The sequence below is a fragment of the Narcine bancroftii genome, chromosome 5 (assembly GCF_036971445.1).
Source record: "Narcine bancroftii isolate sNarBan1 chromosome 5, sNarBan1.hap1, whole genome shotgun sequence".
NCBI lineage: Eukaryota > Metazoa > Chordata > Chondrichthyes > Torpediniformes > Narcinidae > Narcine > Narcine bancroftii.
Window position 1 is genome coordinate 162,141,031 of NC_091473.1, and position 14,411 is coordinate 162,155,441.

The following is a 14,411-nucleotide window of genomic DNA, read 5'->3' on the forward strand; positions in this document are numbered from 1 at the left end:
CCAATGACATGAACATTAATTATTCTAATTTTACTTAATTCCCATTCATTCCACTGTTTCCAGCTCTTCTTTACCTATTCCTGCACCTCTTTTCCTCCCCCCTCTCTTTTCTTTCACTCCCCTCTGCTTCTACCCATCTCCAGATTTTAGCTTTATTGTCAGAGTATATACACATTTCATCATATGCAGCGCTGAGATTCCTTTACCTGGGAATCAGGATAATTACCACTTATTGGTAGTGCACTTCTTCTGTCCAATACCCTGCCATCTCCAGGCTTCTCCCTCAGATTTCACCCCTTTTCCCTATGAAAAGCAGATAGGGGAGGAGAATATAAGATGTGGCTGGTAATGGGATCTCACTATAGTGGCAGAACTGTCGAAGGATGAGGAACATTGATGAAGGCCCAGATCAACCATTTCTCCCGCCGTTTGAGCCCCCGATTCCCCATTGGGTTTCATCCGCTCCCTCCTGCCGCGTTTGTTCGCGCGAACCCTTTACGCATGCGCGCTTTCATCACGGCTCCTCAGTGCGCAGCCTCGCCTCCATCGATCAATCCGAAGGTTCTCTCACCGGCTGCTTTACTGCCGGGACGAATATCCGGAGAGGAGTCGGGTTCAGGTCCACACCCGGGCCCCGGAGTCGGGTTCAGCCCAGGCCTTCGGCTGGGATGGAGGCCCGGGAGGCGCTGACGAGCGCGGCCAAGCTTGCCTCTTACAGCGCGGGGCTGCAGGTGAGCAGCGGCCGCGGTCCTGGCACCCTGTCAGCGGGGCAGCTCGACCCGAGGCACCCCACTTTGGAAGTTGCGCCCTCTCATCTGGTTCCCTGACCCTGACCCTTCCCGTGAAGGCAACTTTCTCCTCCAAATCCGGACTACCCCCCTACAAACCACTTCCCCTCCCCCCCCCGGAGCCGTTTCCCTCTCCCTGGGACCATTCCCCTTTTCCCCTCTCCCTGGGACCATTCCCCTTTTCCCCTCTCCCAGGGTCCATTCCCCTTTTCCTCTCTCCCTGGGACCATTCCCCTTTTCTCCTCTCCCAGGGTCCATTCCCCTTTTCCCCTCTCCCAGGGTCCATTCCCCTTTTCCCCTCTCCCAGGGTCCATTCCCCTTTTCCCCTCTCCCTGTGACCATTCCCTTTTCCCCTCTCCCTGGGACCATTCCCCTTTTCCCCTCTCCCTGTGACCATTCCCTTTTCCCCTCTCCCTGGGACCATTCCCCTTTTCCCCTCTCCCTGGGACCATTCCCCTTTTCCCCTCTCCCAGGGTCCATTCCCCTTTTCCCCTCTCCCAGGGTCCATTCCCCTTTTCCCCTCTCCCAGGGTCCATTCCCCTTTTCCCCTCTCCCAGGGTCCATTCCCCTTTTCCCCTCTCCCAGGGTCCATTCCCCTTTCCCCTCTCCCTGTGACCATTCCCTTTTCCCCTCTCCCTGTGACCATTCCCTTTTCCCCTCTCCCTGGGACCATTCCCCTTTTCCCCTCTCCCAGGGTCCATTCCCCTTTTCCCCTCTCCCTGTGACCATTCCCTTTTCCCCTCTCCCTGGGACCATTCCCCTTTTCCCCTCTCCCTGTGACCATTCCCTTTTCCCCTCTCCCTGGGACCATTCCCCTTTTCCCCTCTCCCAGGGTCCATTCCCCTTTTCCCCTCTCCCAGGGTCCATTCCCTTTTCCCCTCTCCCTGGGACCATTCCCCTTTTCCCCTCTCCCAGGGTCCATTCCCCTTTTCCCCTCTCCCTGGGACCATTCCCCTTTTCCCCTCTCCCTGGGACCATTCCCCTTTTCCCCTCTCCCTGGGACCATTCCCCTTTTCCCCTCTCCCTGGGACCATTCCCCTTTTCCCCTCTCCCTGGGACCATTCCCCTTTTCCCCTCTCCCTGGGACCATTCCCCTTTTCCCCTCTCCCTGGGACCATTCCCCTTTTCCCCTCTCCCTGGAAGAGTTTCCCCTCCCCTGGGCTCCTGCAACTGTTCTCTTACCCCCTCCTTTTTCTTTTCCCTTCTCTTCCCTCTATACCCCCCCCCCCCACCACGCCAATCCTTGCCACTGTTCTCCTTACCCTCTTTGAGATACCCCTCTTGCTGGGCCCTTCTCCCACTCCCTTTCACTGGGTGGGGCCCTTCCCCTCATCTCATTCCTTCCCTTCCATCAGAGGACTGCTTCCCTGCTCCCAACTGGAGGAAAATTATCAGTATCCTTGCAAGGAAAATAAAAGCAGGATATAAAATCTTCTGCAAAAATGTAAAATTAAACAAATGGGTTAAGTGTGTGTTTTTTTTTCCTGGGCAATGAAATTGACAGAATTAAACCAATAAATTTAAGTGGCTTTGTTGAAGTTTTAGTCATTTTTATAAATGGCTGGGATGAAGTGGAGGTGTTGATTTAATAAATTTGCAGATGATATAAAACTTCGAGGTATAGTGAATAGTGTAAGGTGGTGACAATGGGACATGGACAGAATGCAGAGTTGGGTGGAGAAGTGGCAGATGGAATTCAATCCGGATTAGTGTCAAGTGATACATTTTGGAAGGTTGAATTTGAAGGCAGGATTCTAGCAATGTGGAGGAAAAGGGATCTTGGAGTCCAGGTCCATAGATCTCAAGGTTGCTGGGCATGTTAATAGGGTGGTTAGGAAAGTGTATGATTTGTTGACCTTCATTAGACAGGGGATTAAGTTCAAAAGTGATGAGGTAATGTTGCAACTTCAGTTAGACCACATTTGGAGTATTGTGTTGAATTCTGTTTGCTTAGTTACAGGAAGGATGTAGAAACTGGAGGGGGAGTAGAAGAGATCTATGAGGATGTTGCCTGGATTGGAGAAAATGATTTACGAAGCAATGTTAATACAGTAAAACCTCGTTAGAATGTGGTAGTTGGAGTCCAAGATTTCATACCGCATTACAGCCGAGTTGCGGAACAGATGCATATACCTCATGATTGAGGAAGCAGGAAAACAGAACACTGTGACTCAAATCCTATAATAAGACCTTTAAACTCCCCATATTAACATACACATCTTGTAAATGAGTCATAAGAGACCATTCTTGAGTTTGTGGCTGTTTGCCTGGCATCTGATTTTAATCAATGTTTGAGATCTACAGACACCTGCACTATAAGCGATCCGCAGATTAACGAATCGCGTTCTAATGAGGTTTCACTGTACCGACTTTCTTTTTATCGGTCCGTTAATCCCATTAATATTAAAACTTGATACCTTAACTGTTTTAGCCATTATTTCCCAAATTATTAACATGCAGTTCTATCCATAAATTAGATTGGTCTGAGGTGTCATCATCTGACTTATGAAGCAATGTTGACTGAGAGATTGGAATCAGAATTTATTGTCATGAACAAGTCATGAAAATTGGTGTTTTTGCAGCAGCGTCAGAGTGCAAACATTCATTATAACCATCTTATGACATTACTGTAAAAAATAGTGCACGAAAAGTAAGACCGTGTCTTTGGTTCATTGATTATTCAGGAATCTAATGGCAGCGGGGAAGAAACTGTCCTTGTGCCATTGAGTGTTTGTCTTTAGGCTCCTGTATCTTATTCCCAATAGTAGCAGAGTAAAGAGGGCATGGCCTGGGTTGTAGGGGTCCTTGAGGATAGAGGTTGCTTTTTTAAGATTGCGTCTCGTGTCGATGACCTCGATGGAGTGAAGTCTGGTGCCTGTGATGTTGCAGGCCTAGTTAACGACCCTCTGGAGTTTATTCTTGTCCTGAGAGTTAGAGCCTCCATTCCAGGTAGTGATGCAACCAGCCAGAATGCTCTCCTCGTACACCTGTAAAAGTTTACGAGAGTCTTTGGTGACGTACCGAATCTTCTCAGACACCTCAAAGTATAGCTGCTGGCGAGCCTTCTTTGTGATTGCAACAACGTGGAGGATCCAGGACAGATCCTTGGAGATGTTTACACCCAGGAATTTGAAGTTCTTGACCCTGTCCACTACTGAGCCCTCAATGAGGACTGGATCATGTTCCCCTGACTTCCAGGCCCTGGTTTCATTTAGTTTAGAAGAATGAGAGGAAACCTGTCCGAAACCTTCAAAATTCTGATAGAGGTCAACAGCGAAGCCACAGGGATAATGTCTGCCCTTGTTGAATGTATATGAATGCAGAAATCATATTCCTGGGGTTGAAATTTTCTTCCTACAGAAAGTGATGACCCTCCTGCAGAAGGCTGTAGAGACCAAGTCATTGAATATTTGAAAAGGAGATGGTTACAAAGATACAAATATCATAAAAGGGAAGAATGCAAAAATAGTACTGAGTTGATAATTTTAAATGGGAGCATGTTCAAAGAGACAACTGGTCTACTGCTTCTATGGTAGTCAGAGTTCTAGAATAAGACTCCGTAAGATTTCAGAGATGGAACAGAGTTATAGGACAGAGGTGGTTATACAATCCACTGGAAGTATGGGGGCTGATAGGATTTATAGAAATGGAGAGGGATGTATGGGCTAGAGGAGGTTGCAGAATCAGAAAGTGACTGGTTGGGAGGGAGTTCAGGGGCTGAATGAGGTTATGGTAAGAGGGAGATGTAGTGGCTGTTCATAATGGGTTTTTGGGTTAGGGTCATAGGGGTTGAATGAGGTTAAAGAAATAGAGAGACCATGCAGTGATTTGACTGTGCTCCAAGCAAAAATTATGTCTCAAGAAAGTGCAGATGCTGGCATCTGAAGCAAAAACTATCAGACTGCAGGAAGATCTCAACACATCAAGCAGCATCTTTGAGGCAAAGGAATGTTTGATATTTGGGTCAAGATGCAAGATCCTGCATCAGGACTTTGTGTTGAGGGAAAATGGGGTGTTTAGAGAAATGATGGGGGGTGGGGGGGGGGGAGGGTTGGTAGGTGATGGGAGAAACCAGATCTGGGGAGGAGGGGGAAATGATGGGTAGATGGAGCCAGGTTGGGGGAGAAAGATAGTGTTGGGACAAATGCTTGGAGGTGATAGTTTGAAAGAGAAAAGGAAAGAAATGAGGCATTTGGAACTTGGTTTGGAAAGGGAGAGTAGAGACAGAGGCTGATCAGTGAGAGGAGGAGGGACCAGATAAGGAGAGGATAATGTCCAGATGGCAATAGGAAAGATGAACCAAGGGAGAAGAAAGAAGAAATCTTGACAGATATGTGGGTGATGTGTAGCTCGATCCACCTGACGCAGGGTGAAGAGACTGGGTCATGATAGAAAAAGAAAGGGAGAGAAAGAGAACCAGGATGGGGTGGTGAGAGTAGCAAGGAAACTCTGGTATGTGTTGTGGATTACAGGCAGAATGAGAAATGTGTTCAAATTTTTGTTTGGCCTCATCCTAGCAGTGGAGGAGGCTGAGGATGGACAGGCTGGAGTGGGAATGGGAAAGGGAGTTGAAATGATGTAAAACCAGGAGCTCAAGCCTGGCCATTGTGGATGGAGTGCCGATGCTCGGTGAAGCGCTTGACTAGTTTATGCTTGGTCTCGCTGTTGTAGCATAAGCTATTTTGCAAGCACCAAATTAATCAGCTGAGTTTGGAGGAGGTGCACGTGAATGTCCACTGGGAGGGTTGGTTTGGATCCTGGATGAGGGGAGGTGAAGGAACAAGTGTTGCACCTGCCATGGGGTTGGACAGACCAGGGAGCAAGGAGAGAGTGAATGTTGTTGAAAGCCGAGGGGGTTGGCAATGGATACAGCTGGTGGTGATGGAAATGGCAAAGAATGAAATGCTTAATGTGAAGATTCATGGGTGAAAGGTGAGGACCAATGGTTGGAAAGAGGGGTCTGGTGGGAGAACAGGCATATGGGAAATAGTTTTCTTTTGAATTAGGAGAAATAATTTGTGCTGAGGTTAACAATCTGCGATTGTAATTTTGAAATGTTCTTTTTCTGGATATCAGGTACTGTTTCGGGTGCTGACTTTCATCCTGAATGGGTATACATTACGCTATGTATCCAAGGAGACTATTGGTATTGTCAATGTGAGGTAGGAACTTGACTTCCCATTCCGTCCTGAATATCTCCCTAACCGCAGTTTGTGCCCCACCATTTAATCTCTTCAGCTTCAATGCTGCAACTGTTCAGGGTATTGGTGAGGCCACATTTGGAGTACTGCATGCAGTTCTGGTCTCCTTATTTGAGGAGGGATATGCAGGGGAGGTTCACCAGGTTGATTCCAGAGATGAGGGGGTTAGCCTATGAGGAGAGTTCATATTGTCTGGGACTACTTGCTGGATTTCAGAAGAATGAGAGGGGATCTTATAGAAATGTATAAAATTATGAAAGGAATAGATAAGAGAGGTAGTTTTTTTTTTGACTGGTAGGTGAGATGATAGCCTCAAGATTCAGGGTAGTAGATTGAGGACAGAGAGAAGGAGGTACTGTTTTTCTCAGAGAGTTGTGAATCTATGGAATTCTCTGCCCATGGAAGCAGTAGAGAATACCTCAGTAAACATATTTAAGACAGGATTAGATATACTTTTGCATAGCAGGGGAATGAAGGGATATGGGGAAATGGCAGTTCAGTGGAGATGAGCTTATCATCAGATCAGCCATGATCTTATTGGCTCGACGGGCCAAATGAACTATTCCTGCTCCTATTTCTTGTGTTCTATGTTCGCTACACAAATGCCCTAATTTATATAAGTACAATAAAGTTTGGTGGTAAAAATATGAACCATGAAGCTGTTGGCACAGAGTACACCACCTATCTCATCAGATGTGACTGAACTGCAGATTTCACCATGTTTAATCTTGTTGAACTGAAGGACATCATTCCTATACAGCAGAAGGCACATGATGGAGCAATTTAATTTGGATGTATAAGAGTTCAGTTTGCCTTCTCCACTATTCAATAAGATCACCTCTGATCCAGTCTGGACCTCAACACCACTTTCTTACCTCTCTCATTACCCCTTGCTTCTTCTGTTGTTCAAATATCATCAGGCTCTGCCTTAAATGCATTCAATGAGTTGATCATGTTTTTGAATTTAATCATTCTAAAGAGTCAGGGGACATAAAACATAGACCAGTACAGTGAAACCCTATTGTCTGCAGACACTGATTGTAGTAAAAATACAGTGATGTTAGATGAACTCAGCCAGTCTCAGCATCCATAGGAGGTAAAGATATAATTACTGACCTTTGGGGCCTGAGCTCTTCAAGGTATGAATTTAAAAAAAGTGCCAGGTGTCTGTATTCAAAGGCTGGGGAAGAAGAGAAGGGATACAAAAGGTGTTATAAGAACATAAGTGAGGAAAGGTGAGAATTGATTTTGGCTTTTTTGGCTGTGAAGTGAGACAGAGGGGAAAAAGGAAGTGAGTGGAGGGACAGAGCTAGAGACATGGGAAAGATGGGGAGGGGAGAAGGGCTTAATGGAAATCAGAGAAGTCTGGCAGTGTGAGACAGTACAGCACAGGATCAGGTCTTTCAGTCCATAATAGTGAAATTAAGCTATTCGGTCTATGATGTCTGTGCCAAACATAAGTCTGCAGATGATTTGTATCCCTCCATTCCCGGCAATGTCATGTGCCTATGTAATTGCATATTAAACATCACCATTGCATCTGTTTCCACCTCTGCTTACCCTGTGAGTGCATTTACTCTGTGAGTAAAAATAAATTACCACTGTTACGAGGCCAGAGGACTCCAAAACCCAGCAGCAATAGAAATTCACCAAGTCAATGGTTTCTTAAATAAAAGTTGCTTTTAATTTTCTTTAAACATAAAAACAAGATCAAACTTTAACTTATTACTATTAACCCCCTCCAAATCTAAGCGCACGTGTATGTAATGTGTATGTGTTCAGGAAAGTACTCTGTTTCACTGTCCAATCATTCACTTCTCACTTCTCCAAGTTCACCAGTATCAGGCAATTCTTATACTGTGCACAGAATTGAACATTTATGAATCTACCAGGTTCTGGTGCTTAAAGTTAAATGTTTACCGCTCAGGAAGGTTCTTGTTGGTTTGAGAGAGAGAGAGATTTGACACCCACAAACTGATTTCCTCCAACAGTCACTTCAATGTCTTGCCCCATCATTGGTTTTCCAAATGATAATCTCTTCTTCCAGGTCACCACTGAGTTCCTCTTGTTTCCCTTATTTCAGGAGAAACACTCCAGCCAGCCATTTCCTTTTGTAAGGATTTTGAATAGACTGAACTTATAACTCACAACCCATCTTCAAAATGGGGTTTTCAACAAGCCTGCCAGCTTGCCATGTTGCAGCCTCAATTGTTACTGTAGAACTGACTTCTCTCTCTCTATTTCTCTAAAAGAAGAATCCTGTTTGTTCTTTCCTCTCTCTCTCTCTGCTTGTAAAAACCAAAACTTCTTGCAGTGCTCCAATCCCAAGCTTTAAAAGATCTTTATCAGCACGAGCCCTGACTTTTCATTTGCACCTGCTTTTGAAGTTCTTTCTTAAAAGCAGTTCCACTGTCTTTGTAAAATCACTGGTGCCTGAATGTCTGGCTTCAGCAAAGCTGTTGCATTTTAAATGAGATGTGAAGTGTTTCTCTGTGAAGTGACCTACACTAAACCCCCGCAATCTATCTCCGTTAAAGAGATATTTATATATAATATAACCTGTAACCCCACATATATCCATTTTAAACTTTTCACCCTGTAGTCCTCTAGCATTTGACATTTTCTCCCTGGGAAAATTGAGTATAATTGGGCAGCACAGGGTCATGAGCTGAAAGGGCCTGTTACCATGCTGTATGTTTACATTTAAATCTCTACCTTTAACACACAATTTGCTGGAGGAACTTAGTGGGTTGAGCCACATCAGTGGGAGGAAAAGAGAATAGTGAATCTTGCAAGCCAGAACCCTTCATCTGGAAAAATGGCAAGTCTGGGCTGCAATTTTGACCATTCCTTTTTTCCCCCCCACTGATGCTGCTTTAACCCATTTTGTTCTTCCAGAAAATTATGTTACTCCAGATTCCGTCATCTGCAGTCTCCTGTATGTCCCCAGGTACCCATTTCCTTTCAATATATCGCCTCAAACCGTACATCTTGGCGCCTCACAGTTCGGCGGGCAGCAACCTCCTTTGAAGAAGACCGCAGAGCCCACCTCACTGACAAAAGACAAAGGAGGAAAAACCCAACACCCAACCCCAACCCACCAGTTTTCCCCTGCAACCGCTGCAACTGTGCCTGCCTGTCCCGCATCGGACTTGTCAGCCACAAACGAGCCTGCAGCTGACGTGGACATTTACCCCCTCCATAAATCTTCGTCTGCGAAGCCAAGCCAAAGAAGAAAGAAGAAGAAAGAACATATAGAATCCTTTAGGATTCTCCTTTATCTTATCCGCCAGACCTATCTTGTGTTCTTTTTGCCTTCCTGCTGTCTTTTTTTAAGCGGGCTCCAAAATAGCCATAGAACATTGCAGCACAGAAATAGGTCTTCGGCCCTTCTAGTCTGTGCCAAACTATTTTTCTGCCTATTCCTATTGATCCACTCCATACCCATCCCATCCATGTACCTGTTCAAATTCTTTTTCAATCTTTTTATTGGTTTTAATATATGCAAAACACATAGGTACATATAGTAATAATAATAGTTAATATCAAGTAACGATAGCAAGGTACATAAGAACCCATGTTATTAATTGGAAAAAAGTAAAAGAAAAAAAGAGTATATTCTTCAACTAATCTAACCCTGTGAGGATTGCTGGCCAAGTTAAGGAGTGTACTACTACTAATAATAATTATGGGGTCATTTAAAAAAAAATCAGAGAAATAATCTACAGATTTTGAAAGTAATTGAGAAAAGGACCCCAAAGAGAAAGAAAGTTAAGATCCATTGCAGTAGTAGAACACCTAATTTTTTTCTAAAGAGAGACATGCCATCACATCCAATAACCATTGAGTATGAGTAGGATGGACAGCATCTTTCTATTACAGCAAAATGACCCTTCTTGCAATGAGGGAAGCAAAAGCCACTACACGTGATTGTGAGGAAGTTGGTATTAAATCCATTAACCAATTCACTCTAAAAATAGCAATGAAAGGGCTAGGAGTCAAATTAATATTAAGAACTATCAATAAAGTACGAAATACCCCTTGCCAAAAATTAAAGAGAGAAAAAAATTAAAGAGAGAAAGACATAGCCAAAACATAAACAACGTACCTCTGAGGAAAGTTCATCTCCCACCTTCCATCCTCACTACATTCTACAGATATATTGAGAGCAACCTGTGCAACTGCATCACCGCCTAGTTTGGAAGCTGTACCACCTAGGACCTCAAGACCCTGCAGAAGACAGTGAAGTCAGAGGAAAAAATCATTGGAGCACCTCTTTCTACCATGAAGGACATTTACAATATTCAATGCAGGCGAAAGGCAATTAACATTGTGAAGGACTCCACACACCCTTCACGTAAACTGGTCTCCCTTCTGCCATCTGGTAGGAGGTACTGCAGCACTCAGGTCATTATGTCCAGATTGGGCAGCAGTTTTTCCCCCAAGCCGTCAGGCTTCTTAATTCCCAGAACATGTCGGTAGTGTACTGTGGACTTTTACTGTATACATCTTAATATTTTAATATTTCAGTGTGTTTAACATATTCTAACATTTATATAAATATGCTCATGGTCCTGGAGAAACGCTATCTCATCTTTATTGAATGAGCATGGTATGGGCGATAAATAAAGGTGACTTGACCTTCCTCAGTTACGCATTTTTCACATTTAGTGGTAATATTAGGATAAAATTTAGCTAACTGAACCTTAGAAAAGTGTGCTTGATGGACTACTTTAAATTGAATTAGTGAGTACCTAGCACAAAGATAGATGAGTGAACATGTTTCAATCTCCCTATTTCAATGGTCTCCTCTCTCGATGACTTTATTTGGACGTGTTAATATTATCAAAATGAATATTTTGCCTAAATTCTTATATCTTTCAAGCTGTACTGGTTTTTGTTCCTAAATCCTTTTTTGATTAACTAGATTCTCTCATCTCTTCTTTTGTTTGGATAAACAAGATTCAAGATTTAATTTATTGCCATATAATAATGTCTTATTACATGAAATTCCCTTTTGCCTGCTGTAAGGCAGACAGATTTACCACTGGCAGAAATTGCCAAGGTGTTTCTTACATTCAGAGAAAGAGAAGCAAAAGAGATCACCTCCCCCCCCACCCACCCCCGGGTCACCAAGTGTCCGTAGATTTGCCTCCAGCGCTTCTGCAGCCTCCACAGCTTCTGCAGCCTCCACAGCTACCCAGAGACCAATCTAAACTATTGGCAACCCGAGCTCCAGATCAAAACCTTCAACATGGTCAGGGATCCCTCGGCACCTCCTTACATCCAAGTTCTGATACATGATACCCCCCCCTAGCCAGTTCAAGTCAGTCTCTAGCAGTCCACAGCCTGGCGCGAGTCTCCCAACAGCAGTCTGCAGCTTCTGTGGGTTTCTTGCCTCGAGTCACCAGCAGCCTGCCCCTCACTGGTCCACCTCCGTGGTCATAGTGCCATGAGTTGTCTGCTTCTCCTTCTCACATGGGGTTTGGTCTTCCCATTTTCTGGTGCCCTGCTCTAGTCCTCCGCTTCCCCAGAGTCTGCAGGCCCTTGTGGCTGCTGCCAATTAATAGGCGCCACCATCAAATAAAAAGCACTGTTGGCTCCTTCAATGGTCCATTCAAAGCCCGTGCGGAGCCAACGGTAGTCGACTAGGCGGCTAGGTCCCACAGGAGCGCTGCATCTCCGCTCCCTATGGGTCTGTTCCAGAGGCAGCGCTGCCATTACAGTGGGTCCAGCAATACCGACATCTGTTATTCCCAGTGCTCCTGCCTCAAAAATATTTTCCTTTAAAATACTAAAATAAATGGAGGTTTGGCATTGCCTAATTTAAAAATTTATTATTGGGCATCGAATATTAGATATATTACTATTTGGGTTCATCATAATGAATACCAATGTGCTTCAAGATGGATTGGCCAAGAGATTAAGACTACTAAATGGTATTCTCTCCTTTCAGTACTTGGAGCATCATTGCCTTTTTTGTCTTCCAAGTTAACTGATAATTTGGTAGTCAGACACACTTTGAGAATTTGGTTTCAATTTAGAAAACATTTTGGTTACCATAGGTTTTTATTGATTAGCCCTATTCTATGTAATTCCTTTTTTCTACCTTCATTCTAAGATATTGGTTATACTCAGTGGCTAAGCTTTGATATCCAATCTTTTCTAGATGTATATATTGACCAAAACTTGGCTTCTTTTGAACAATTATTTATTAAATTTAAAATACCTAAGCTGTGGCAGTGTGAGCAGTGAGAGAGACACAGCCACAACATTGAGGGTCGTTAACGACAGTTTTTATCCAAATTCAGCGCGCCCCTATAAGGGCAGCATGAGCTCAGTCACCTGGTGCATTGTGACGTCATAATCGCTACCCGGGGTGCGCGCTGGAAGGGTTGCTGGAGTCAGAGAGAAACTTCTGACGACGCCATTTCCCCATGGCTGCCCCGCCACGTGGCGATACAAGCGGGGCCGGTTCACCATGAGGATGTGCGCAGCCACACAGCATTATTTTTTTCATTATTTACAGATTTGAAGCTTCTTGCATTCTTTAATGTTGAAGCTTCCACAGGACTTAGACTTTATCCTTATTTGGGAAGTATATAATTTTAAACCTAATCATAAAGGATTGCTTTCTGCCCTTTATGAACTGCTCCTAAGATCTAGGGATAGTTCCCTGGGTGGGATTAAGAAATTATGGGAAAAAGACTTTCAACAACCATTTGCCGAAACTACATGGTATTCTATTTTGAATCCTGTTCAAATTCTTAAATGTTAAAATTGAACCTGTGTTCACCACTTCACCCTGCAGCTTGTTCCACACTCACACCACTTTTTGTGTGAAGAAGTTCCTCCCAAACTTTTCCCCTTTCATCTTTAACCCATGACCTTTGGTTTGTATCTCACCTACTCTCAGTTAAAAAGTGCCTACCTACATTTATTCTGTCTATACCCCTTGTAATTTTACATATCTCTGTTAAATCTTCGCTCATTCTTCTACGCACCAGGGAATAAATTATTAACCTGATTAATGTTTCCCTGTAACTCAGTTCTTGAAGTCCAGGCAACGTTCCAGTAAATCTTCTCTCCACTCTTTCAATCTTATTGATATCTTTCTAGGTGACCAAACCTGTACACAATGCTCCAAATTTAACCTCACCAATGTCTTATACAAAGTTAACATAACATCCCTACTCCTATACTCAATACTTTGATTTATGAAGCCAAAATGTCAAAAGCTCTCTTTATTTCCACTTTCAGGGAATTATTCACTGTATATGAATTCCCAGATCCTTCTGCTCTTCTGCACTCCTTAGTGTCCTACCATTTACTGTGTATGTCCTTTCTTGGTTGTCCTTCCATAATGCACCATCTCACACTTGTCTGCATTAAATTCCATCAGCCATTTTTATAGCCCAATTTTGCAGTGGCCTAGATGCCTCTGCAAACTTTGAAAGCTTTCCTCGCTGTCCATAATGCCTCCAATCTTTGTGTCATCAGCAAATCTGCTGATCCAATTTACCACATTATCATCCAAGTCATTGATATAAATGAAAAATAACTGCCCCCAGCACCAATCCCTGAGGCACACCTCTAGTTACTTGCCTCCAATCAGAGAAGTGATCATTCACCATAGTCTCTGCCTTCTCTTGTTTAGTAAATATTGAATTCAGTTTACTACCTCACCATGAATACTGAGCTTTTGAACCTTCCTGACGAACAACCCATGTGGGACCTTGTCAGATGCCTTACTAAAGTCCATGTAGACAACATCCACAGCCTTTCCTATGTCAACTTTCCTGGGAACCTCCTTGTAAAACTCTTATCAGATTGGTTAAACATGACCTACCACCTACTAAGCCATGTTAACTATCCCAAATCCGTCCCTACTGATCCAAATGCTTGTATATTTGATCTCTTCGAACACCTTCCAATAGTTTACCTACTATTGACATCAGGTCACTGGTCTATAATTTCCTGAGTTACTTTTGGAGCCTTTTTTAAAACAACAGAACAATGTGAGCTACCCCACAATCCTCTGTAACTATACATGTGACTAAGGACATTTTAAATATTTCTGCCAGAGCCCCTGCAATTTCTACATTAGCCTCTCTCAGGGTATGAGGGAATATCTGGTCAGGCCAGGGGATTTATCCACCTTTATTTGCTTTAAGACAACAAGCCCTTCCTCCTCTTTAATCTGTATAGGTTCCATGACCTCGCTGCTTGTTTTCCTTACTTCTCATGACTCTGTGCCCTTTTCCTGAGTGAATATGAATGGGAAAAAAAAACAATATTTAAGACCTCCTCCATCTCTTTTGGCTCCATACATAGCTGACCACTCTGATCTTCAAGGGAACTAATTTTGACCCTTACTATCCTTTTCCTCTTAATATAACTGTAGAAACCTTTAGGAATTTCC

At 43.8% G+C, this 14,411-nt stretch overlaps 1 protein-coding gene across 5 annotated transcripts in view; it reads left to right on the top strand.

Moving 5' to 3' along the window:
- The first annotated feature begins 521 nt into the window (after positions 1 to 521).
- The window catches only part of rft1 (RFT1 homolog), a 160,800-nt gene continuing 146,910 nt past the window's right edge, over positions 522 to 14,411 (top strand). For 4 of the 5 annotated variants that reach the window (XM_069939521.1, XM_069939525.1, XM_069939522.1 and 1 more), the window contains exons 1-2: positions 522 to 731; positions 5,865 to 5,950. In XM_069939521.1, the coding sequence (XP_069795622.1) occupies positions 669 to 731; positions 5,865 to 5,950 (149 nt within the window). In that variant the 5' untranslated portion in view covers positions 522 to 668. The remainder of the gene's footprint in view (positions 732 to 5,864; positions 5,951 to 14,411) is intronic. The other variant, XM_069939523.1, reaches the window with a different exon arrangement.